The sequence below is a fragment of the Trichomycterus rosablanca genome, chromosome 10, assembly GCF_030014385.1.
Source record: "Trichomycterus rosablanca isolate fTriRos1 chromosome 10, fTriRos1.hap1, whole genome shotgun sequence".
NCBI classification, from domain to species: Eukaryota; Metazoa; Chordata; class Actinopteri; order Siluriformes; family Trichomycteridae; genus Trichomycterus; species Trichomycterus rosablanca.
In genome coordinates, this window is record NC_085997.1 from 3,700,946 (window position 1) to 3,727,827 (window position 26,882).

At 37.2% G+C, this 26,882-nt stretch overlaps 1 protein-coding gene across 1 annotated transcript; it reads right to left on the reverse strand.

Annotated features, from left to right (window-relative positions):
- Positions 1–2,045: 2,045 nt before the first annotated feature.
- Positions 2,046–26,229, reverse strand: pmp22b (peripheral myelin protein 22b). The gene is made up of 5 exons (XM_063002776.1): positions 26,062–26,229; positions 22,340–22,435; positions 22,153–22,243; positions 13,309–13,449; positions 2,046–7,744 (listed from the first exon to the last, which is right to left on the reverse strand). Exons 2-5 carry the CDS (start codon positions 22,415–22,417, stop codon positions 7,584–7,586), a joined length of 471 nt encoding a protein of 156 aa, XP_062858846.1. The 5' UTR covers positions 22,418–22,435; positions 26,062–26,229; the 3' UTR covers positions 2,046–7,583.
- Between the last annotated feature and the right edge of the window lie 653 nt (positions 26,230–26,882).

The window sequence follows — 26,882 nt, forward strand, 5'->3', positions numbered from 1 at the left end:
ATTTAAATAGGATTAAATGGACTGTGACGCTCGTCTGAGCTCTCCGATCATTACGGCGTGTCTTTTATTCATTAATTCTTGTTTTGTTCTTTTAATCTTTCTTTTACATGGACTCAGAATTAAGAAATTATTGTTATTATTGTTATTATTATTATTATTATTATTATTACTATTATTATTATTATTATTATTATTATTATTGATTGTGGTGGTAGTATTAGTAATATTATTATTATTATTTTTATTAATATTATTATTTTTACTATTAATATTATTATTGTTATTATTATTATTATTATTATTATTATTAATATTATTAGTGGTAGTAGTAGTAGTAGTGCTGTTATTATTAGTAGTAATAGTAGTATTGTTATTATTAGTAGGATTAATAGTAATATTATTATTATTATTAATACTATTATTATTAATATTATTAGTGGTAGTATTTGTAGTAACATTGTTATTATTAGTAGTAATAATATTATTATTATTATTATTATTATTATTATTATTATTATTATTATTATTATTAGTGGTAGTAGTTGTAGTAACATTGTTATTATTAGTAGTAGTAATATTATTATTATTATTATTATTATTATTATTATTAGTGGTAGTAGTTGTAGTAACATTGTTATTATTAGTAGTAGTAATATTATTATTATTATTATTATTATTATTATTATTAGTGGTAGTAGTTGTAGTAACATTGTTATTATTAGTAGTAGTAATAGTATTATTATTATTGTTAATATATAATAATATTAATATATATTGCAACCCACCAAACCACCCCAGTTTATTAAATCAAAACGAGCTAGAATATAAAGAATTTTATTGTACTGTACATGTTTACATGTATTTTCTTTTGTACCCAGAATTACTGAACACAAAGTATAATAAATTCGGGACAGCATGACAGCTTATCACAAACTCAACTACTCAAACATACTTACTTACCTACACCTGAGGACAGCAGTACACTTACTGGCATGTTTTGAAAGGTGGCAGGAAATGTACCTTAAAGTAAAACAAAAAGACACAAAAAGAACTTCACAAACCCCCAAGACGTCCTCCAAACCTAGGAGCCCTGGTCCCTGAAGCTGTGCAGGATGTGGGGATGATTCTTACGAATTATGTTACGTGAAATGATCTGAACGGCAAGGATTCAATGTCTGACCATTGCACGAATTAAACCACTAGAGGGCGCGCTTACTCAGTTTACAGAAATGTACCACTATCCTATCATGACCACTAGATGGAGACATTGTTCCAGGATTCAGAATGTCACATCAACACCCCAGTTATGTCATAACAATAATAATAATAATGATTATTATTATTATTACTTTAAACATTATTATTATTACTATTATTATTATTATTATTACTTTAAATATTATTATTATTACTATTATTATTATTACTATTATTATTATTACTTTAAATATTATTATTATTATTACTATTATTATTATTACTATTATTATTTTTACTTTAAATATTGTTATTATTACTATTATTATTATTATAAATATTATTACTTTAAACATTATTATTATTATTATTATTGCTTTAAATATTATTATTACTATTATTATTACTGTTATTATTATTATTATTACTTTAAATATTATTATTATTATTATTACTATTATTATTATTATTACTTTAAATATTATTATTGCTTTAAATATTATTATTATTCCTATTATTATTATTATTACTTTAAATATTATTATTATTATTATTATTATTATTATTATTATTATTATTATGGCAGTAGAACATCTATATTTATTTAATTTTAATTTATTTTTCTTTTCTTTTCTTTTTTTTTTTTTTTTTTGCCGTGGAAACTGAACCCATCATGTCCCTGACCAAGATAAAGTATTGGTAAAACATACAAATGAAAAGAAAATATTAGCATTTGATTTTATTTTATTTTTAATGTATTTTTGTCTTTTAAATGTAGATTTCTAGTAACTAAAAAAACTATAAATCTTTACCTGGATGAACAAAAGTTACTGAGATGGACGACAGTGTGACAAGCAACATTTCTTTAATAGTTTTTAATAAATACACAAGCAGAAGTTCATGTGAACAGCTTTCTCATGTTACACAGAGAGGTGATATTTTAACTCGGCCATCATAAGAGTTTTTACATCCTCCTCTGACCACTGAAACAGTATTTACACACAGTAGGATGAGTAGTATGCAAGTATGGAACAGTGCTAGACTCTCTCACTCAGTCACTCACTCAGTCAGTTAACAGTAGTAGAAGTTTTAACACTGTAATACAGTATCTAGTATTTGAATGGTCTGGTTTAGAAAATGAGGTTATGAACCAGTGTGATGCTAATATAATAGTTACAGGTTTTAAAAGTGTAATGTGTTCATGACAAACGCTACTCTAATCTATTAAGGTTGCCTAAAAAGGACAAAATATTTAGTAAAAGTTCAGTCTCATCACATGTGACACAAGGCTTTTATATATATGCAATGGAAAATCAATGCCACAATGATGATGCAGATGATGCAGGAGTTTAGACAATCAGCAAAGATTTTGATTCACCTTAAACGAACCTAAATGATTTTTAAAGACGTGCCATTGACATTGACACACAATATGATAAAATGCAAATGGTCACGTACAGTGTATCAGAATCTAAACTTGCTAAAGTTTCATCTACAAATTTAGGTCAGCAATTAATAAAACAAGAGCAAACTGCTCCTGGGAGTTGATGGGACAGTGGTAGCCTAGTGGGTAAGAGCTCTTGGGACAGTGGAAGTCTAGTGGATAGGGCTTTTGGGACAGTGGTAGCTTAGTGTGTAGGGCCTAGTGGGTAGAGCTCTTGGGACAGTGGTGGCCTAGTGGGTAGAGCCTAGTGGGTAGAGCTCTTGGGACAGTGGTACCCTAGTGGGTAGAGCTCTTGGGACAGTGGTAGCCTAGTAGGTAGAGCTCTTGGGACAGTGGTACCCTAGTGGGTAGAGCTCTTGGGACAGTGGTAGCCTAGTGTGTAGGGCCTAGTGGGTAGAGCTCTTGGGACAGTGGTACCCTAGTGGGTAGAGCTCTTGGGACAGTGGTAGCCTAGTGGGTAGAGCTCTTGGGACAGTGGTAGCCTAGTGTGTAGGGCCTAGTGGGTAGAGCTCTTGGGACAGTGGTACCCTAGTGGGTAGAGCTCTTGGGACAGTGGTAGCCTAGTGTGTAGGGCCTAGTGGGTAGAGCTCTTGGGACAGTGGTGGCCTAGTGGGTAGAGCCTAATGGGTAGAGCTCTTGGGACAGTGGTACCCTAGTGGGTAGAGCTCCTGGGACAGTGGTGGCCTAGTGGGTAGAGCTCTTGGGACAGTGGTAGCCTAATGTGTAGGGCCTAGTGGGTAGAGCTCTTGGGACAGTGGTACCCTAGTGGGTAGAGCTCCTGGGACAGTGGTAGCCTAGTGGGTAGAGCTCTTGGGACAGTGGTAGCCTAATGTGTAGGGCCTAGTGGGTAGAGCTCTTGGGACAGTGGTACCCTAGTAGGTAGGGCTCTTGGGACAGTGGTAGCCTAGTGTGTAGGGCCTAGTGGGTAGAGCTCTTGGGACAGTGGTAGCCTAGTGTGTAGGGCCTAGTGGGTAGAGCTCTTGGGACAGTGGTACCCTAGTAGGTAGAGCTCTTGGGACAGTGGTACCCTAGTAGGTAGAGCTCTTGGGACAGTGGTACCCTAGTGTGTAGGTCCTAGTGGGTAGAGCTTTTGGGACAGTGGTACCCTAGTGGGAAGGGCTCTTGGGACAGTGGTACCCTAGTAGGTAGGGCTCTTGGGACAGTGGTAGCCTAGTGTGTAGGGCCTAGTGGGTAGAGCTCTTGGGACAGTGGTAGCCTAGTGTGTAGGGCCTAGTGGGTAGAGCTCTTGGGACAGTGGTACCCTAGTAGGTAGAGCTCTTGGGACAGTGGTACCCTAGTAGGTAGAGCTCTTGGGACAGTGGTACCCTAGTGTGTAGGTCCTAGTGGGTAGAGCTTTTGGGACAGTGGTACCCTAGTGGGAAGGGCTCTTGGGACAGTGGTAGCCTAGTGGGTAGGGCCTAGTGGGTAGAGCTCTTGGGACAGTGGTACCCTAGTGGGTAGGGCTCTTGGGACAGTGGTAGCCTAGTGGGTAGAGCTCTTGGGACAGTGGTACCCTAGTGGGTAGGGCTCTTGTGTCAGTGGTACCCTAGTGTGTAGGGCCTAGTGGGTAGAGCTCTTGGGACAGTGGTACCCTAGTGGGTAGAGCTCTTGGGACAGTGGTACCCTAGTGGGTAGAGCTCTTGGGACAGTGGTACCCTAGTGGGTAGGGCTTTGGACTTTCAACTGAAAGGTTGAGAGGTTGAATCCCAGCTCTTGGGCCCTTGAGGCTGACCCTGTGCTCTGACCCCAGCTTTTAAACAAGCATTTACTTATACAGTCAAACATTACCCAGTGTGACTACAAGTCAGGTACCAAAGCGCTTTGCACCCAGTCGAAAAGGCTAAATTAGAATCTGAATTCATATATGTATACTTTGTCAGGACCAAGTTAGCTTAGCTCGCTAACTAAGACTCAGACAGACAAGGGAAACTTCCCCATACGTAAAGAACTTGAATTGGTCCCCCGAGTAAATTTCGGTACGTTAATAAATTGCATTTATTAGACCTGCACCAGCCACAAGTCAGCCCAGTGGCTCAATCAAATGCTAAACTACAATGGCAGCTCACTGATTGAAATTGGATTGACCACGCCTAGTTTACAAAGCGATGTAAAGTGAAGGTTTCTGCTGTTATCAACAAGACAAATCCATAATAACCAAGAGATCAGACAGATCAGACGACATGTTGCGTTAATGGTAATTTATTGTTCATTTTAATGCTTGGGGATTTCCCTACAAACTCCTACATGGTCCTTGGTGTGTTTGGGATACAGATCATGACCTTGCGTTCACATGATGGGCTTACAGTGTTTAAGATGGAGGCGTTTTATACCGGCGAAGCCATTTCAAGTATCAAGTAACAAGGCAACGATGACTCTACATCCACCACAGTAAATGCCTGATCAGATTTTAATCCATGCAAACTGCTATTAAGATTCCCTTCAGTCAGAAGTACAGTAGTTAGCATTAAAACACATAGAAGACGGCATTCGGTACGATAATGCCCTCATGCTGTTACAGTATATGAGTGAAAAAACACAGTGTTTAATCATGAAGACGTAAAACCAGCACGGTGAAGACTGACCGAACGATTAGTCGTGTGCTCAAATCCTTCAACTGCACTAAAACCCTACGTGGAATAGTTGATGCTGTCAAAAGTTGACCTAATAAGCATTAAAAAGTTAAACAATAGTTCAATCGTTCATTTAAAGCACAGTACTGTATTAAAGTAGCCAAACAGCCCGGCCATTAGGAGGTGCACTTGTCAGTGTACTCTCAGTGCAGGTCCCAAGCCCGGATAAAATACAAAGGATCTTCAAAAAGTTTCCGCACTTTTACATTTCCATTGGAAGCGATGAGGGCGGTAGAAGGAGTAATCGGTCTGCTTTGGTCTACACTTTTAGTCTGGATTTATCACCATCTGATTTCCACCTTTTTGAACCGCTTAATAAAAAAGAAGCTTTAAGGGGGAGAAGATTTTCATATGATGATAGCACATCATCATCACAGCTATGCGCCCAACCAAAAACATTTGTTACTGATGGCATTAAAAAGTTGGTACAACGCTGGAAAAAAGCATCACAAAGGAAGGTGACTGTGTACAAAAGTACATAAGATATAGTTTGTTTTTGTGATGTCAAATTCCTAATAAATAGATTTTTAAAAGTGTGGAAACTTTTTGAAGAACCCTTGTAAGAAGGGTTGAGTTATGAAGTGGGCATATGTGCCAGGTCTGGAATGCTGACCAGAAAGTCCACTTTGGTGACCCGTAAAATACAGGAGCTAAAAAATAATGATTTAATTATTAATAATTAATTTAAATTAATTAAAACAAACTGGGGTTTTTTATTTGTATAATGTATATTAAAGTATAATTAGCATGGTAAACATATAGATTGATGCATCCCAATGACAGCAATATAAAAGTATCAGTGTAATCACTATAGTTTAGTATTTATATTATACGTTTATGTATAACGCATTTTAAAGGCCTAGCTAAGAGTGTTTCATTACGATCTCGTACATAAAATCTGTGGATATATTCAGGTTACATATCTGCCATTTAACAAACACTTATACTAAGCAGGCAATTGAGGGTTAAGGGCTTTGTTTAGGGGGGCAAAAGGGGCAACTTGGCATTGATAACTTCAGTCATGAATCACTAGTCCAGTATCTGAACTGCTGAGCTACGACTACTGATGAATAAAACACAATAAATAGTAGATCTAGTTAATTAGAATTATGCTAATTGTCAGAAGCTTTAAGAAGTTGTTTTTATGCTGTAAATCTGTTGCTAAATTAATACTAGATAAAGGGTTAACTAGCTACCTAAAATGCAGCCAGCTTTATAATGTATAATGTGTAATTTACAGTTAAATGCTACATTGCTACATGGTCAGTATGGTTTCTTTATCTTTTTTTGCTTTATCAGCAATGCTAGCACACCTCTGTAGAATGAAATCAAGCTAACTAACAACTCTAGCAATGAACTGCTTTGAAATGTACATCTATATATAATCTAGCTAGCGAATAGCTGCTGTACAGTCTGTTTTGATAGTCTTTCATGCTACACGTTAGCACAAAACGAACTAACTAAGGCTAAATACTGACACAGTACTTACAGTATTGATCCTGGGAAGATTCGCTTCATTTTTTGACAGCATCAACTATTCACGCTACACTTCTATTAATAATAAACGAACGTTCATCAACATACGTCTGTTACTTTTCCAAACCAGGCTAAGCTAACACTCAAGTCTTGCATTTTTTAAAACATGTTTTATTATAAAATGAGTCTATTTGGTGAGTTGTATTTACAGAAGTGTCGCAGGCATTCGCTTCTATCTGGTTAGCTTAAATCTTAACGGCTATAGGAATGGTAAATACATAGCACCATTTTGTTGACAAAAAAAAGGAAAAAATGTATTAAAAATAAACGTAATGTCCATTTAGAAGCAGAAAACCGTTCTGTTTAGCTACGTGTGAGTCCTCGGTATGTGTTGCCTCTCTAAATGATTAAAGCTGTCTTATTTAGTGTCACAATTAATACATGCTTAGGTTAAAATACTTCAAACGTTTTTATAACTTCTTGGCAGTGTAAGAAAAACACAATTGAAACACAAAATAGCTAATAATGCACCTGCCTCTGACAAACGCACACTTAATAGGCACTTAATTAGCCGAAAAACAAACAAAAAAAACAAGCTTTGTCAACACACAACAATACTATGTACATAAATGTAAAAAGTGTTATAAATAGTTTTAAACCATCGATACTATTTACATCAAACAATAACCGTCATTTGTTACACGTCTTCGCCGGGTGATGATTTCTACACGACACTTATTCTATAACATACGGTGTTTAAACATCGCAGACGTGATGCAGTACTGTAGATTCAGAGCTCAGACGTCCGGAGGCCGCGCCTACAGGGGGCGCCCTGCTCATTCTCGCTTCCTCAGGATGATGTAGATCAAGCCGCTGATGAACGCCAGAGGGAACGCCACCCAGGCCAGGATGTAGGAATAACCGTAGGACATGTTCGAGGGCACCCAGTTGGGATTCATGACCGTGTAGATGATGCCGCCGCTCATCACGAACAGGCCTAGAAGTGGAAGAGTGGAGAAAAACACAGAGCCTTTAGGTTTAATCGTGTACATACGGACGCCCGACCGGCTGAGATTCGAGCCTGCTATGATTGTCTTGTTTCTGAACTTGTGGTTGTTCCAAAGGAAAGAGGGAAGTGTGTATGTTTAATTAGTCAGGAAACAGTTGCATTAACGATGGCGTGGACTAATCTCATTCAAATCAAAAGGACGTGTCAGTTATAGCAGTTGTCACCAACCACCGGGCCGCGAACCCGAAGAATAAATAATTAGAGCAATTAAATTTCCAACACTCTTCGGGTGTTATTGTCTCCAATCACCACTAGGTGGGAGCAGCGTCTCATTGCATCGAAAAAAGCTCAGGATTTACACTGACCTTCCATTCTATAGTTATTCTATTTTAAATCCCCCCTCCCTCGTTGGTCCTCGTATAACACCTTTAGATTTAATCATGTACATACAGACGCCCGACCGGCTGAGATTCGAACCTGCTAAGACTGTCTTGTATCAGGGTGACACAGAGCCGGCGACACCACTACCGTGTTTGTTGCTCTGCTGTTTTGCATGTTAGCTTCACATGCGTTTTCATAATGCAAACTCCATGAGGAAATAAAAGCCAGTCTGGTGGTGCGAGTGTAAAAATCTAAAAGTGCCCCCCCACCCCATTTAAATTCCTGAAACGTTCTCGTCCGAGCAGGACCAGACATCTATTACGTTTCTTTACAGACGGAGCCAGCGCTGTCTTCTTCCTCTGCTGCAGCTCCAGTAAATCACATTACCAGCATGATGAAGCACTTTCTAAACCCTGACTTAGTCTGGCTGGACGTGAGCCACCCCCGCCACGCCAGTCCTGACATTTCGCTCGTGTCTGTACCTTTGTTTCCGACGCCAACACTGTGGGCACCTGGAAAAACCAGAAACCAAACTGCCCACTCAATTACTCTTCGACATATTTGTCTTGGAAAGAATCATTATATTTCTTTAACTAATCTAAATCATGAACGATAAACCTGGGGAAGAAATGTAGTTTGTCTAGGAGTGACTTCATGAAGAAGAACACTGTATATAGCAATTATTCTTACATAAATATGTCTTTGTATGTCATCTTTTTTATTATTTATTTACTTATTTATATATTTATTTATGGTGCTTGGGTAGCACATCTGTAATTACTAGCCCACTAGACCACTACAGCCCACAGGGATTGGAATCCAGATCTCAGCAGTGCTATCAGCCGTCCGGGCATCTACACAGACACGAATGGTTATGTCAGTTGGGGATGGCTAAAGTCACGCAATGGACAGGTGCCCTGTCCAGTACTTGCTTTGCTTTGCGAAGAGGGTTATTATTTTTTTATTAATTTGATTGCACAGTCCATGGCCCAGCATTGCATTTTTTTCCCTAAATGCTGCCCCCAACAAGGAAAAGTTTGGACACCTAATATAATATAATTAATATAATATAATATGATGTAATTAATATAATATAATATAATATAATATAATATAATATAATATAATATAATATAATATAATTAATATAATATAATATAATATAATATAATATAATATAATATAATATAATATAATATATATAAAATAATATAATATAATTTGTTTTCTTATTTACTGATGAATTCTGATACCACAATAACTCAAAACTCTTACATTAGGGAATAATTGTCAGTGTCACATTTACATTTACACTTACACTACATTTACACTAAAATTTATGTTTTTAGTGTTAGATGGCATAAAATGACTAGTTTTACTTATATTCATTTTTTCTACTGTTTTATTCATCAAATTAATCAATTTTTAAACAGTTATGGACAGTTTCATGGCCAAAATGCACTGTATGGCCGATGAACATGTGAATAAAAATGTATTTATTAATATTTATGTAATTTTTTTTATTAAATAGTACAAAGTAAAATTTAACCATGATCATGTAGTCTGAGTCTTCAGAATGACTTCGTACCGACTTCCAGTAACCGTGACCGTGTGTATTAAATGATTTAATCAGAACAGTCAGTAAGTGGGTGTGGAATTCATGTCCAGTCTGCTGTGTAACACCGGGTCATAACCGAACCAGAGCCTCAGGTTTCACACAGCAGGAGCAGATTGGATTAAATTAGAATTAAATATTTCTAGACATGTTCTAAAAAGTTCTTACAGTTTAGGTAGATGATTTATAATCGTGTTTCCTAGTCTGGGCGAGGTGGACCGGAATAACCACAGACTGCTGCTGTCCAGTGAAATGATTTATCGATATCTGCCATCTCACTGAGTAACTGAATAGAAAAAAATTACATCTAATTGCTCCTTTTGTTTCTTGTCAAGGGTTTTTGTTTGATTTCCAAATAATTTAATAATTTATAATTTAATAATTTATTTATTTTTATTTATTTTTTATTGTTATTTATTTATTTATTTTTATTATTATATTATTATTATTTTTTTTTTAATTACATTTTTTTTTTATAGTTCAAGTCCCACTGTAGGCTACATTTGTTTTGTTTCATTGATTTCCTTGCTTTCTACTTTCAAGCTTGAGGCTCTGAGTTTCTGTTTATTGTTTACTGACTTTTTCATAATTTATCCTCTACTTTTATTGTTTTGATTTATTTATTTATTTTGTTTTCTCGCCAGTTTTAATCTCAGCTCTGCTACCGACAGGCTGGGCGCCCATACATACGATGATTGGCTCGTCCGAAGTGACCTTCGCTGGCTGAACAATGGCATCTGTACAGAGATGGGGGATAATGGAGATCAGTGCGTGACTCTCCATGCGTGATACAGATCTTTATATCAACCAGTTTCATGCAGATAAAAAAGAAGCAGTCCTCTGAGTCAGGAGTGGAGGCTTTATGGTAACATTTGAAGTTTGGATTAACATTTGTACAATTGAATTACTGCTAACAAATGGGATCAGTCTAGCTTCATTTGTGGCATCCTTAGAAATGCACTGCAGTTTTATTACATATTATTCATAGACACAAGAATCAAGCAGGACTAATTTCGCCTCAAAAATATGCTCAGTTATCTAGAACATACCTTAACGTCACCATGACCTTGCGTCAGCTTGCGAATAAAGCCTAGAGTACACTTCTATAGCTTATCTAACCTCGTGAACCGACTTGCATGTGATCAGATTAGCGTCTGCATTCCTACATATTCAACAGCAACAATACTGTTCTGGGGTTGCCTGCACACTGTGTCAAAAAAGATCCTTATGATCCTTTGATAATACATGTATTGTGCTTTTACTTATTTTCAGAGTTTTTTTAATGAAGAAGGTGTTTTTCATAGTTGTGCTATGAGCCAGCCTGATGTCTAGACAGACATGATTGGCTGTCTGGTATTAATGCCTTGCGTCCAGTGTTTCCCAGTGGAACCAGACCTGTTACGACCCTCAAGTTGTTGGTTTTTGTTTATTCAGTCCGCAACAGTGCATCATTGTAGGTTCATTTAACATTTTAATGCATTTAAATATTAAATATACTATATTGCCAATTCTGGTCAAGTTCTGGACACCCATAATTTTTTAAGTTCAGGTCTTTTAACCACACCGATAATAACTGGTGTATAAAATCAATCATGTACAGTTTCTTATGTGCTTCTACCTTTAGTACACAGTTGGTTTGATTGGGCGAGTTTGGTAATGGTAATGGTCACATGATTCTGAGATCTGAGTAATATACGTTCAGTACAAAATATAAAAGTGATCTAAAGGTCCAAAGCTGCACAAGGCTTGAGAATCCATTTTTTATTTTGTTGTTTCTATTTTTTATTTTATTCATTTATTGTTAATATTATATTATTATTAATAATAATAATTATTATTATTATTATTTTATTTTTTATAATTTATAATTTATTTATTTATTGTTAATATTATATTATTATTAATAATTTTTATTATTTTTTATTAATTTTTTATTTTATTCATTTACTGTTAATATTTTATTATTATTAATAATAATTTTTATTTTTATTGATTTTTTATTTTATTTATTTATTGTTAATATTATATTATTATTAATAATAATTATTATTATTTATTTATTTTTAATTTTTTTCATTTATTGCTAATATTTTATTATTATTAATTATTATTATTTGAGTCCCACTTTGGGCTGCTTATTTGTTTGGTTTTATTGATTTCATTGCTTTCTACTTTCCAGTTTGAGGCTCTGAGTTTTGTTTCTGTTGTTTACCTGGTTTTCCATTCTCTAGTTTTTCTTAATTTATCCTCTAGTTTTATTGTTTTTATTTATTTACACTTATACTTTACTATTATACAATTATGTTTCCTGGTTAGGTTTCTTTTATTTAAAACTATTTTTTATGCAGTTCATGCATTATTGTACCCCTGTGCAAAATGTGACGTCAACAAAAACATTCAGTAGTCTTGATTTGATGGTAATGGTCACATGATTCTGAGATCTAACTAATATACATTTAGTACAAAACATAAAAGTGTCCTAAAAGTCCAAAGCTGCACAAGGCTCGAGAAAACTTTATTAATTTGGAATATTATGTGCATCATTTACCAATCTGAACATGATTTCAGTTCTTAAATACCAATAAGAACAATGTTTGCACTTGGATGTTGGATGTCCCTTATTAAGACATAATTCACAGAACTGTACAAACAGCTCACTGCCAATAATAAACAACCCAACATGGTGCCAAAGTCGCCAATGATGAGACACACCATCGTCACACACCTGAATTAATGTCAATATGTAAAGAAGAAAAAAAAAAGTGTACAAGCTGCTTAGTGTGTATAATTTAGCTTCATGAGGCATGAACTGGATGTACTACAGTGTCACTACGATGCCAAAACCTGCTGAACAAGTTCATGAGGCTCCACAGGAACCAGTCACTTAATTACCTACGAATGAAAGCCATTTGGATGATGTAGCTGAAACTATTTGTTGCCAATTTTCCGGATAATCTAGTCATAACCAATTACCCAATCGCATTTCACATTCTCTATTAAGCCATCAATGTTTGTATACATGCAAAATTTTACCTAGCACGTTAAAATGTGTACATTTTCTGCACACTGTTTTGTCCGTATGTCCTGATTCTGATTCTCTACTGCTGCTGACCTCCACTCCTGACCGAGGAGAGCCGTGACTAGCACACACACCCTCTGATGTGTGCAGTAGCCGACCGCTTCATTTCACCAGCACAAGGTTGGTTTGTATGGTGATCCGTATCGTGCATGAAGAATCACACACTTATCTCCATTATCTCCCGTATCTGTGCAGGCACCATCGACCAGCCATAAGAGGTCATGACTAAGGAATCCTCACTGGCATTCCCACCCTCTGGTAGGAATATAATCTCTAGGGTTTTTTTTATAGACGAATCATTTACTTCTGATGGTATTGGTGGGTGGGTGTGTGTCCTGTGATTCTACAAATAATCAGCCAGCCACATTAATCCAACCCAACATGTGACTGTGATTCAGGTGCATCTTTAAATCTGAAGACACTTCAAATTTACCGCAGTAACATTTAACTGTGCGTGAAAGTTTTTCCAAGACTCACAAGCCAAGATCTGGAAGGCGCCGGTTAGGAAGAAGCGTCCGCCCTTCTGCAGAGTGAAGAGCTGGCAGAAGAACAAGATGAGCGACAGGAAGCTGAAGATGATCGACAGGATCATGACCGCCTGCACTGCCTGGATCCAAACTGCAGAGACGAAAATATGAATTAGACATAAATTCATTACAGAAACCTTTTAAATATTAATATTAATAATAACGGGCAAAGGTAGGTCAGGGATTACGGTACCGGCCTAGTAATAAAAAGGTTGCCGGTTCAAGTCCCATGGTCAGCAAGCTGCCACTGTTGGGCTTCTAAGCAAGGACCTTAACCCTTAATTATGACTGTATTCAGTCGACTCCACTAAATGGCACAGATGTAAATGTAATGTAAATACCAATGGCTTTGAAATGAGATTTCAACCTGATACATTTCAACCTGGCCGCTTTCTCCTGACCAGGGTTGCTGCGGATCTAGTTTCCTTGGGAAACACTGGGCGCAAGGCAGGAATACCCTGACAGGGCAGCAATCCATTGCAGGGCTTTGGCCATCTTCCCCTTCAATACATGGTAGCCAATCATGTCTGTGTAGTCGCCTGGCTGTTTGATAGCACCGCTGAGATTCATACTCTGATCTCAGAAACAGAGGACTCATTTTAATCATAAATATTCATTCTTTCAGTTAGTACAGGTTGAATACAAAATGACTAAAACAGAATCTGACCCACTTTAAGTCCTTTAAAGATAAAACTGTCCCTTAAACCGGGCATAGAAGAGTCCAGGCTTTTTTCAGTTCCTACCAGAGAGTTTTTATGGTGCACTCTAAAACCGGGACGTATCCTGTTCCTAAAAGCTGTAGACACTCAAAACCATACCGGCTCTCTAAATATCGATCCCTCGCTCATCCTCGAGCCGGGGAAACGTAAATGAGGCCTGCTGGCTCTCTCCGGCACTCAGAATTGATGGCTTTAAAAGCGCTGCCAGCGTGCATCCACCGTTCCAGGCATTTTCCATTAGATCGACGGGGCATTGCTCACCCGGGTGCATGAATAATTTTGCTCGGCGTTTTCTAAAATCCAGGAAATGCTTTTTTGCTATTAGGCTCATGAGCTAAGCACAGGGAGGCCTAAGATCAGATACAGAAGATGAACACAGCCAGGCTGATTTCTGACTGCGAGTATTTATCAGACCCTTAAATGTAGGTTGACGATATTTTGGACACTTGGCAGAATGGCCTGCAATTCAAAACCAACATCATTTTACCACTTACTATGGTTCCAGGGTTGTTTTATACAAATTCTGCACTGTTATAAAAGATATCAGGCCAAATTAGGGAAGGGAAATGCCCTCTGTACCTGAACCTTCCCTCTCCAACAATAACTCTCTGACATTTATTGACACTCTTACTACCAACCTACTTCTGTTTTATTAGAAGACTAGAAAGCCAATCTGGTGGATTAGCTCTGTGTTTATAGGAGTAAATATTCACTTCACCTATACTGGTTTATTTAAACTTGATTCAGTCTATATGATCAGTTTATGGTAGAATATACACCGACTAGGCATAACATTATGAGCACTGACAGGTGAAGTGAATAACACTAAATATCTCTTCATCACGGCCTGTTAGTGGGTGGGATATATTAGGCAGCAAGTGAACATTTTATCCTACTGTAGCTCAGATTGCTGAAGAAGTTAATGCTGGTTCTGATAAAAAGGTGTCAGAATACACAGAGCATCACAGTTTGTTGTGTATAGGGCAGCAAAAGGGGGACCAACACAACATTAGGAAGGTGGTCATGATGTTATGCTTGATCGGTGTATACTGCCAAGTTAATTACATTATGCTCTTTCATTAAATAAATCATCAGTGATTAAATACGGTGTGTAAACACTCAGGCGCCAATCTGTGTTGACATTACAGTCTTGTTTAGTGTTTACAAAAGGCTTAGACACACGTCTTGACCCGTCTGACAAGTTCTAACAAGTCTTTGTAGGCTTAAATGTCCATTGTCAGCTGAAGACAGTTCCAGAGTGAAAATTCCAGAGTGTTTTCTGATTCTTGAAGCTTGTGCTAAAACTTGACAACAAAGGGCGGGTAATTATGAATCTAAATAAGTAAATGTGGCAGTCAGTTAGAAAACTAGACCTGAGAAAAAGCTGGCTTGTTCAGCAGAACAACTACATTCAAGCAGAAGCTTTTGAAATGACCCTCATAGTCCCTTGACGTAATCATTAAAATCTGTAAAAAGATCTTAAAAATGCTGTGCATGCAAGTCCTGAGCGAGTACGATATCTAAACATCAGCACATCACAGAACTACAATGTTTTAGGTTCATCAAACCTCACCATTGATGGAGAAGATGAAGTACTGACAGCTTTTTCCCCACTTAGATGAATTATTAAAAGCAAAAGATCGAGCAGTCTGGAGATACAGAGCAGACTGACTCGGCAGAACAAGAACGAAGAAACTGATGAAGATCTTCAGATGTAACTGGACGTCTCGACAAACAAAGATCAGACAAACTGTCCAGACTAGGGTCTGGTTCTTTATGGATTTGAAAGCTGGACAATAAAAATACAGAAAGAATAGTGATGCCTCCAAATCAAACCTCTCACTCCAAGCCCAGACAATCAAACCGAAGCTCTTTTATTTTATGGGAAGGAAAATTACGCTTGGCCGAGTTGAAGATAAAAGAGAAATAGGACAGCCAGCAACTAGATGGAAGGATACCATTAGAGGAATAATTTATGAGCCATTAATAAGACTGAGAACCATACAGTAGACAGGATGTTCTGAAGAAACACCATCTATATGGACGCCAGGCGTCGGAATAGACTTAATGATACACAATTATAATAATAATAATAGTAATAATAATAATAATAATAATAATAATATGATGAATAATAATATGAATAGTAATAATAATAATGATGATAATAATAATAATATTGATAATAATAATAATAATATGAATAGTAATAATAATAATAATGATAATAATAATAATAATAACAATAATATTAATAATGATAATGATAATAATAATAATAATGATTATAATGATAACAATGTTAATAATGATAATAGTAATATTAATAATAATGATAATAACAACAATAATAATAATGATAACAATAATAATAATATTAATAATAAATCTGTTTAGTTATTTTGTTTATTTTTAATGGTTGGACATTACTGCCAAGTTCACTACATTATGTTTTTTTCATTAAATAATTGTTTTAAAATGGTTTTTACTTCATTTTTTTGGAACTCTCAACTCACTTTCTAACCCGTTTACCATAATCAGGGTCACGGGGGGTTCTGGAGCCTATCCCAACTCTTAATGGGCACAAGGCACACAGAAACACCCTGAACAATGTGCCAGTTCATCGCAGGGTCTTTTAATGATAAATTGAATAAATTACAAAATTAAAGTCACACCACTAGATAATAAAAGCCCTCAATGATGAGTCGATGAACATCAATATAAATGTCCAATAGAACCATTCTCAGTGATTTTTACCAAAGTACTTATAAAGCTGCTTTCCAAAAATGTCTCTAGTTAAAACTACTAGGGATTTTAGGGATTTTAGCCACACTTGTTGACTTTACGTGTTCCAGCATGGCTCTGTCCCTGCACACAAAGCTAGATCTATAAAGTCATGCTGTGACAGGTTTGTTGCTGACCTCCACTGGCCTGCACTGAACCCTGATCCCCTTGTTTAACCCAATAGGAACGAATTGGAACACTGATTGCAAACCAGACGTCACAAATACTCTTATGACTCCATGTGGTCTCTGACCACAAACCCATTGAGCAAACTCAAGATGAATTGGAATGTTGACTGTGAGCCAGGCCCTCTCGTGCAATGTTAACCAATGTGCACACACTCCAAATCCACCTGAAAAGCGTTCCAATAAAAGTAAAGGTTGTTATACTCTCACGGTGTCGGGTAACCTCACGTTAACGCCCACGGTTACGGAATAAGACATCCAACAGGCTTTCCACATAAGGTGGCCACATACTTCTGGCCCTAAAAGTGTCCACCACTGTGAATGCGTGATCTGTCGCCTGTGTGTGAATCACATGTTCTATTTCTACGTGAGTACTCGTGTGCTATGCGTTTCTATTTCTTGTCGAAGGTTCATGCATGTAGTTTCAGGTTTCTGTGTCTCTTTTCGGCAACCGACATGCCAACCTGCTCACACCTCTCAGCCCGGCCTGAGCTCACTCTGCAGCGCATCGCATTTTTCGATACGGCCAAAAGTATTCGGACACCCGACCATGAGCTTGTCGGACGTCCCAATTAGAAAACAAATGGTATTGAAATAGAGTGACAGCCACTCTTCTGAGAAGGCTTCTCACAACATTTTGAAGTATGTCTGTTGGAATTTGTGCCCATTCCGTCAGAAGAACATTTATATAACTGGGCACTAAGGTCGGTCAAGAAAGCCTAAACTGATGTTCCAGTTCATTTCAAAGCTGTTCAGTGGGGTTGAGGTCAAGGCTCTGTGCAGGCCACTGGAGTGTCTATAGAGGAGTACAGTCATGCTAGAACAGGAAAAGGGCCTTCCATTAACTGATTTATTACACCTGCTATAGGCTGAAACACATCGTGTCTTATTCTGTTGCAACAAATGTCCAACATCACTGTTTTTAATTTCATTCATTACAAAAAAATGCACTATATATCCAAAAGTAGTGGACACCTGGCCATAAGCTTATCTGTGATGGATTTAATGATGGTGGAAATATGAACTTTGGTCAAAAGTGTCCACATTTTAGCTTATGTGTGAAGGTACCATTCTGTCTATTCTGAGAAAATCCATGGTAAGTAAGATGCTTGACTAGCCTGCCTGCAGTCCAGATCTGTCTCCTATAGAAAACGTATGGCGCATCATGAATAGGAGAAACAGACGACAACATTCATGTCCGAACCGTTAAAATGTCATTGACACAAATGATACTTGTAATAACAGAGTGTCCCTTGTTTGCGAGTACAAAGCTAAAATGACCCGGCTGTGTTTGTTAACAAAGAAAGGAACATAAATCAGGCTGCAGTGTGTTTGGAACAAAACCAGCAGACATATTGTCTCTCAGTGAATCAGCTAAATGCAAATACAATAACAATTCAATACGGCAGGAACAAAACCACCATTTATTTAGATGCATAAGCATATATGGACACACAACACTGATCAAAAGCTTTGGTTTGGGTTCGCTTAACATACGGTGGTACTCCCATGCCCTTATCTTAACTCGGCATCGTAAATTAATTTCAGGGATGTACACGAGTGAATGAGTGATGGATTGTTTAGGTGCTCAGGACACGACATAACCCTGATCAGGATTACCAACAAGGAGTGAATGATATGACACTGACTGACCAGAAGCTCCTGTGTAAGAACATGATTTGGGCTGCTTGGTGTTAAACTATATTTATTTATTTTTTACTTATATTTTAGTGTTAAAATATATTTAAGTACTTGCAATAAAGACGTACTACATTTTTATAATTGTAGTTTTTATATTATATATATTTTTATATTATACATTAATGTATATTTTATATATAACAATAAAAATTATATATATATATATATATATATATATATATATATATATATATATATATACATAAATAATTTTGTATTGTAAATAGTTTATTTTATATTTTATAGTATTTTTATTTCCATCTTCATTGTAAGTACTTTTAATAATTAAATAATATTTTAAATTACATAAAAAATATTTTTACATTAAATAACTTAATTATATATATAGTTTCTATATATAGTTTTATATATATAATCTAAAAAATTTAATTATATAAAAATAATTTTTACATTCCATTACTTAATTTTATATATAGTTTTTTATTTATTTGTATTTATTTATTTATATATATTGTAAGTACATATAATAATTAAAAAGTATTTTAAATTATAATAAAAAAATGTCATTATATAAAAATTATTTTAACATTTAATTACTTAAATGACATAAATATAAAATATTACAGTTTATTTTTTTTTTTTTTTTTTTTTTTCGAGAGACGGGGTCCAATCCAAATAAGTGATGGTTCAGAGATTTGGTCAAGAACCAGACAATCTCAAATTGGAGGCACATTTTTTAATACATCCTTGAAGGACATTAACAACATTAAATTTGGCCAAAATCCAGATAAACTATTAACGTCTGGCAACAACAAGCAGCCCACAAACGTCAATGTCTCACCTTTGACCTCAATGATTTCATCATTTTTAACAACAGGCCTCCTAATCTTTCAGGATTTCCATAGAATGAAGATGAACGTTATCACTTTGTCAAATTTCGGTTGGATTTTACGTTTCCTTCAATCACTGGGATGTGCAGCTTTCTATAAATATACATGAACTTTAAGTAAACAGCCTGAGCGATGTTTCCTTCCCTCTGCGTGTTGCCAGAACCGTCTCATGTCCGACGTTTGGAGTTTCCTGGCATCTAAATTTACAGTAGGTTTGCAATAACTTAATGTGACCTAACACACACAGTGTGCAAAACACAAAAGCTTGCAAAGCACTTCCTAAGCTAGGACTCCACTGAACCACAGTCAAAACCATTATCTGCAAATTTAATACGGAAGTGTTTAACTTAATAAATTCTTCTTTTTAGAATCAGAGACAACAGATCTTGAACACCTAAACATAAACAGTTTACAAACTCCTGACGTAGCAAGCTTATCTCAGGTCAGTGTTCATGACTCCATACAATATACAAGGCTAAATAAATACAGTTCCACAAAGGGGGCCACAAAGGTGCCATACTCAACACATATTCAACCAATCATAGCTTGTTTGGGGTTGGCTGTACAGCCTTGCCGCCATTAATAAACAGACAATGATTTTATTTTCACTCCAAGCTGTCTTTAATCCAGTCAGTCATTACCTTGTGTGTGTGTGTGTGTGTGTGTGTGTGTGTTCATGCCCCCTAGAAACTGCTGCTCTCTCTGATCTTTTATTATGCCCCACTGCTCTCCTGCCACTGTCTGAATTTAATCCATGGGTGTGGTCCAACCGAGAGGCACGCCATGTCAAACATTTGATAGTCAGAGGATCTCCCAAAACACACACACACACACACACACACACACACACACACACACACACACACACGGTTAGATAGGCGTCTAAATTTACACCGCTCTAAATATTCCACCTATGCCATCGAACCGCCCTGCCATCTCTACCCCCAAACAAGGGTTCTGCACTCAGCCTGCACCGCAACTATTTATACGGCTCGAGCCGGGGGACCTCGCGTCCCCGTCTGCGTTCTCACCCCTAGATGGCAGGAGAAGAGGCATCAAAGCGTACGGACACGCCTATCTGAGCATGATAAACACCAGAGTCAAAAGTTCAAGGCCTCTGTGAATGAGATTGTATGTGTGCAGGCTGTAAACCGAGGTTTTATATATAGGTAAAAGTATACGTCATGAATGTATAAACTAGAAGCGGCTGATCTGAAGATACAATATTAATGTCGGGGTACATTAACACCATGATACTATGGTGTTATGATACTCATGGTGTTGAAGGCATCATGGATGCTTTTATAGCTTCATTGTTACTGACTGTACAGGAGTTACAGACATGACATCTAGCTCTTCCATAACTAATAGATCACAAATTTAAATTTATATATAAATTGTTTTAATTTTATTATTAATTTTTAATCCACACCAAAACTGAAATTTTTTTACTATTTTTTACCCAATTTTAATCATCATTGCAATTTCTTTGTCACAGTAAGAATATCTACACTGGCTGAAGGCCATTGGGTACCACAGACCTTTTCAAACATGTGTTCACACCTATGGAAAATCCCACTATGCTCTATTTATTAATTATATATATATTTGTATTCTTCTGATGGGTCAATGTATGGATGGACGGATGGATAGGTAGGTGAAAGAGTGGATGGATGGATGGATGGATGGATAGGTAAGCGGATGGATGAATGGATGGATGGATGGATGAATGGATGGATAGGTAAGCGGGTGGATGGTTGGATGGATGAATGGATGGATAGGTAAGTGGGTGGATGGATGGATGGATAGATAGATGTGCACATGTCTGAGCCATGACATATCATTGTCATTTATAACTTTAGCCACAATATTTAAAGCATATAATTAATTTCATACATCTGTTGGCACAATAGGTATCACTGAGACAGTTAAATAAGCTCAGTTAGGAGAGGGTGCCCACATGCAGCTCTAGGGACAGAGGTAGCCTAGTGGGATATCAGTCAGACGATTGTCGGGTTAAATCTAGGCTCTGCTATGCAGCCACTGTTGGGCCCTTCAGCAACGTCCTTAAACCTGTCTGTTCCAGGGGCGGCACACAATGACCAACCCTGCGCTTTGACCCTAGCATCCAAACATTAAAAGAATTGAATTGTACTGTACATGTGTATATGAATATATGACAAATAAAGGTATTCTTCACTCTTCTGTAAAGAATAGAGGTTGGACTATTGGACTGCGAATTGTGACCTCCTGATTATAGGGCGAAAGAATGCCCACAAGATTACTGGGACGTTGTGCAAACACGAACATCATTCAGCTTAATCTGATTGATGCAAACGTCCAATCAATCCACATTTCAGTGGTCCGTAAGAAGGATGTTTCAGTACTCAATCAGATTGTGTTTACTGACCATTTAAAATACCTTAACTAATAACTTAACTAATTCTAAAGCACTGACATCTAAGTATACCCACCATACACCAAAATATACATCCATATTCTGGTACCGACCACACAACAACTCCCACCCACACCCATTTGGAAAGTTTCCTACCTCCGGTGTCTGCATCCACGCATTTGTACGTTTCGATTGTAGTGCAGTTCACCCACAAGTCTGAGCTACTGGTAGAGCTGGTAGTCCAGGCCTGTGTAAAGGAACAAACAAATCACGTCACGACATGTCATGCCTTAAGAATGAATCAGTTATGACGAATACATGCATGATGATGGTTCATACTCACACTGACTATAGTGGAGACGAAGAGCAGTGCCAGGACTGCAACGTGCAGGAGTACGATGCCACACAGCAGGATCAGCATGGTTCCTCCTCGAGCTTCCTGCACACACAGAGTCACGGTTTAATATCCGACGCTACAGGTTTCGTCATTTCTGTCGACTTTTTGATGAATGGGTGGGTGCTGGCGGTTCTCATGAATAATGAACTCACTGTGTGAGCTTGGAACCTGGATATAGTGCAGGCTCTATACTAAAACGGACTAAAATAGTACTAACACAGAGACTTCTCACTCTGTAGAGGGACTGACGGTTGAAGTCACAGGGTTACATATGCTTGTAAGGGATCAATTGCATGTCTGGCAGTCTTGTGACTGCCATCCTCTGTCCAAAAACTTTTGAATTTCATGTGTTTATTATGGGTTTTATAAAGATTTAAGTTTATAAATATCAAATATGTTTGACTACATCCATTAGACTGAACCATAGATCTGTATCTATTTCTTAGTTCTGTATAGATCTAAGAAAATAGATATATAGAAGATCATCTGTTCAACAGACCGTCTGGAACAGTGGTCACTTAGCCATGGTTGGAAAGAAAACCCAAACTCGGTCCTTTTTATCAGATGAAACCAGGTCTGCTATAAATTAGAAGCTACTGGAACACCGGTGTCACAGCTTTACATTGGCAAGGAATTAGAGGTTGCCAAAGCCACAAAAAAGCCACAAAAAAGAAGCCCCTGTTTTAAAAAAAAATCTGTAGGTTTGTAGACAAGTTATTTGGTCACAGTGACCAGAAGTAGGTTGGTAGGTGGTGGGGAAAAAGTGAAGCATTTAAACCCAACAACGCTTTACCTAATGTCAATCATGTGATGACTGTACTAGGCATGGGTGGCTGTTTTGCTGGTGGAAATAATGAAACTTGGATGCAATTCAGTGTTCCAGTAGTACAATGACTTGAAACTTTTAGAATGGGTAAATCAGGCTTTGGGAATGGCATGGTCAAATTCCTGACCACAACCCCCAGACACCGATGATTAAATTCCTTATTTTGCGGATTTTCTCATTATTAAAAATAAGTAAACACGTCCATTACAGGAAACAAACTGTTGGTATATTTTAATTGAGCAATGAACAGAAAATGTGCATTAAAATGCCATGTTACATGTTTTAAACCATGGATTTAAACCAATCAACAAAACATGACATCGGACCAGCAGTCTGTGGACTGTAATAGAACGTCAAGTCTGTGTCAGAAAAACAACACATTTCATTATGTGTTCAAAGATCTAACCAGGGTTGTGCCAGATGCTTCATGTTGGCCATTAAAAGCAGCTGTGACTGATTCTGTCAAATCATGAGAGCCTACAATAATCTAATCTGTACTTCAGACTAATACAACATCTGAGCTTAAAGTGTCAAATACATAAACTAGAATAACAGACACAGACCTACAGACAGACTAAAGCGCCTCAGTCCTGATAAATAGACTAAAATGCCCATGATGAATGTTTTTGATTGTCACATAACACTGCTTACCCAATGGGTTGGTTGGCAGGTAGATCAATATTATATTAGCACACAACTTATTTATTGTTTACTAGCCGCTTTGTACAGATCATGGAGGCGATGGGTCGGGAAACACCCTGGAATTGGTGCCAATTCAAACCAAGGGCAACACACTCAAAGGTTCACTTACTTTACTTCAGTGCAATTTACAGCAGCGAGCAAGGCATAAACACAACCTGCCAATCCATCGCAGGTTGGCTTTGGCCATCCCCAAATTATGTCTGCGTAGATGCCTGGCCGACCGATAGCACCACTGAGATTCAAACCCAGCGATGGTGGGCTAATGTGATAGACCACTGGCACAGTTAAACATATACTATAAGACCATATATATAAGATGTTTGATATCCTATTACACCCAGTCCCTTCCTTTCAGATAGAACAGTTTCCATTTTCCACAAGATTTAGGGGTGTGTCTGTGGGGAATTTTGGCACAGCCGGTCAAAAAGTGTTTATTTTTAGGCCTGCTTGCAATCGAGGTTCTAATTCATTCCGAAAGTGTTAATTGGGGTTGAGGTCAGGACTCACCGGAGTGCCACCAAGTATTTTTGGACCTCGCTTTGTACACAGGGGCACAGTTGTAGTTGAAAGCGTATCATTTATCTTATAGTACTGATTTTATACATCTGTTAGAAATGGGTGTGGCGTAAACACCTGAAATCAGTAATAATCGCCCACATATAATTTATCCACATGATTTTGTACAAGTCTGAAAGAAAGGATCCTAATGCATCCATGTCCAAACTTTTGCCACTATAGAGAGATGGATTGATTGATCATAGAGTTGCCTCTAAACGTACATATATTAAGCAGAAATTAAAAAACAGACCTACTGTACATTGGAGCAGAATATGAGAGAAACCTATTACCAACAGTAGTACAACCACAATTACACTAAATCACTAAATTTAACCTTTGGGAATATACCTTCATATCCTGTATTGTGTCTGGTATCAATTAGATGAGTGTATACATGATGTATAGATAAGAGTACAGAGACAGCACAGACAGATGTTTTGAGCCCAAAACTGTCAAATGAAAGTCATGATGGACAGTCTAAAATTTAACAGTTGTTTTTGTTGAGCAGCACTTAGGAATTCTATATCATATATATCTAAAGGTGTTGGGCAGGTTTTTTTTTAATATAGCGCTTTTAGGAATTATCTAATCATTTAAGTCACGCTTTTAGTTTCTACTGATAACTGACTCACATTCCATTATTTCTTTTCATTTAGCACTTGGGATTGAAGCCTAATACAATAGTCTAACAAATATTATGCATTAACAGATGGATGGACTGAGTCTGCTGATGAGCACCCCAGACAGACTGATGAATAAATTGCATTTAATTTGGTCACTGTGGACAGGATTGTATGCAGTGATACACAGACAAAACACAGATGGATACACAGACATAAAAAATAAAAAAGACAGCCAGACTTTATCAACAGTGTATTTATATTCTGGACTTTTACCCTGCTGTCAAACTACAAGCTTTAAATCTGACTATTGAACTGCTGTCAAACTAAACGTGGACTTTTATGGTCCTGACTCACTTATGATTTGGGGAAATAAGAGCCGAGAAAATTTTTATAATTTAAGTGGACATGGGTGCAGCATTTAGTATTTGATCCTAGAGAGGGTCAGTGGAGAATCTATGACTAGTACATATTTATAGAAGGTCGAAGGTTGAGCTTTGGTCACTACAGGTACATTCAGACTTATATATCTTTTTTAACATTCTTAAATTATAGGAAAGTTTTAAATAAGAGAAACAATGGGCACAATAATTAAAAGTAAGTTTCACTTCATATATTTAATCTAAATAAATAAATAAACACACAGATTTTATAGAGTTCTCATTATAGTCCACAATTTTTACAGACTCGTTTTATTTTCCATGTAATTTACATGAACACACAACACACACACACACACACACACACACACACACACACACACACACACACACACACACACACACACGACTGCACAATAATGACAGACGCGTCTCTAAAACTTGTTTGTTTAAAGCGAAAGTGCGCAACCCGAAGAAAGACGCGCAACCCGAAGATGCGCAATACGCTTCCCATCCTGATCCTCCACATTTTATCTCGATTTAAATCAATCAAGAACACAGAAAAGCGTCACATGAACTTACCGAGATCCAGGTGATAATAAATCCAGGTGATCAAAGTGAGGAAGAGCGGTAAAAGCTCGCGAAAGCAGCAGCAGGTTATAGGTTTTACTCCCCAAGTCGGATTGGCGGATACAGACTGACCTACAGACTGACCAAGACGGACTGACACAACGCTAGACAGCGAGAGAGAGAGAGAGAGAGACGGACTGGACCGGATTAAAACTCAGCTCTGCACTTTTTAAAGCTCCAGACTCTACAAAGGGACAACGCCCTCTGGTGACGTCACATCGGGGCAAGGGTGCGTCCGAAATTGCGCACCGTCCCAACTCCCGGTGGGATTTTAGGGAGATCACCTTTCATACGTGACACCAGGAAAAATCGTTTCATAGCCTGCAATGTGTACAGTATAGCCAAAAGTATGTGGACACCCCTTCAGGTGTTTACGCCACTTTCTGCGTGGACTTTGCATGTTCTCCACGTGTCTGCGTGGGATTCCTCACACAAAGGCACGTAAATGAATGAATTGAAGATTGACATTAAATTTAAACTGGACTAATGATGTGTGGCCTGTAACTACATGTCCCTTTATGAATGGAAACATTTATTTATTTATTTATTAATATATTTATTTATTTATTTATTATATATTTATTATAATTCATGACAGGACAGGTAGTTAATCCCTACACAGACAAGGGGACAACATACAAACTCCACACAGAAAGGACCCGCACAGCCCCACCTGGGGATCAAACCCAGGACCTTCTCGCTGTGAGATGACATTGCTACCCACCAAGTCACCGTGCCACCCCATGAACGGAAACAATGTGTAAAACCTCAAA

What these genes read in the sequence shown, in the direction of transcription:
- pmp22b (XM_063002776.1), bottom strand. Translation starts at nt 22,417, where the DNA reads ATGCTGATCCTGCTGTGTGGCATCGTACTCCTGCACGTTGCAGTCCTG. An exon ending in CGTGGATGCAGACACCGGAG is followed by an intron (nt 13,450 to 22,152) that starts GTAGGAAACTTT and finishes TCGTCTCTGCAG; the next exon opens with TTTGGATCCAGGCAGTGCAG. An exon ending in CGCCTTCCAGATCTTGGCTT is followed by an intron (nt 7,745 to 13,308) that starts GTGAGTCTTGGA and finishes TTCCACTTCTAG; the next exon opens with GCCTGTTCGTGATGAGCGGC.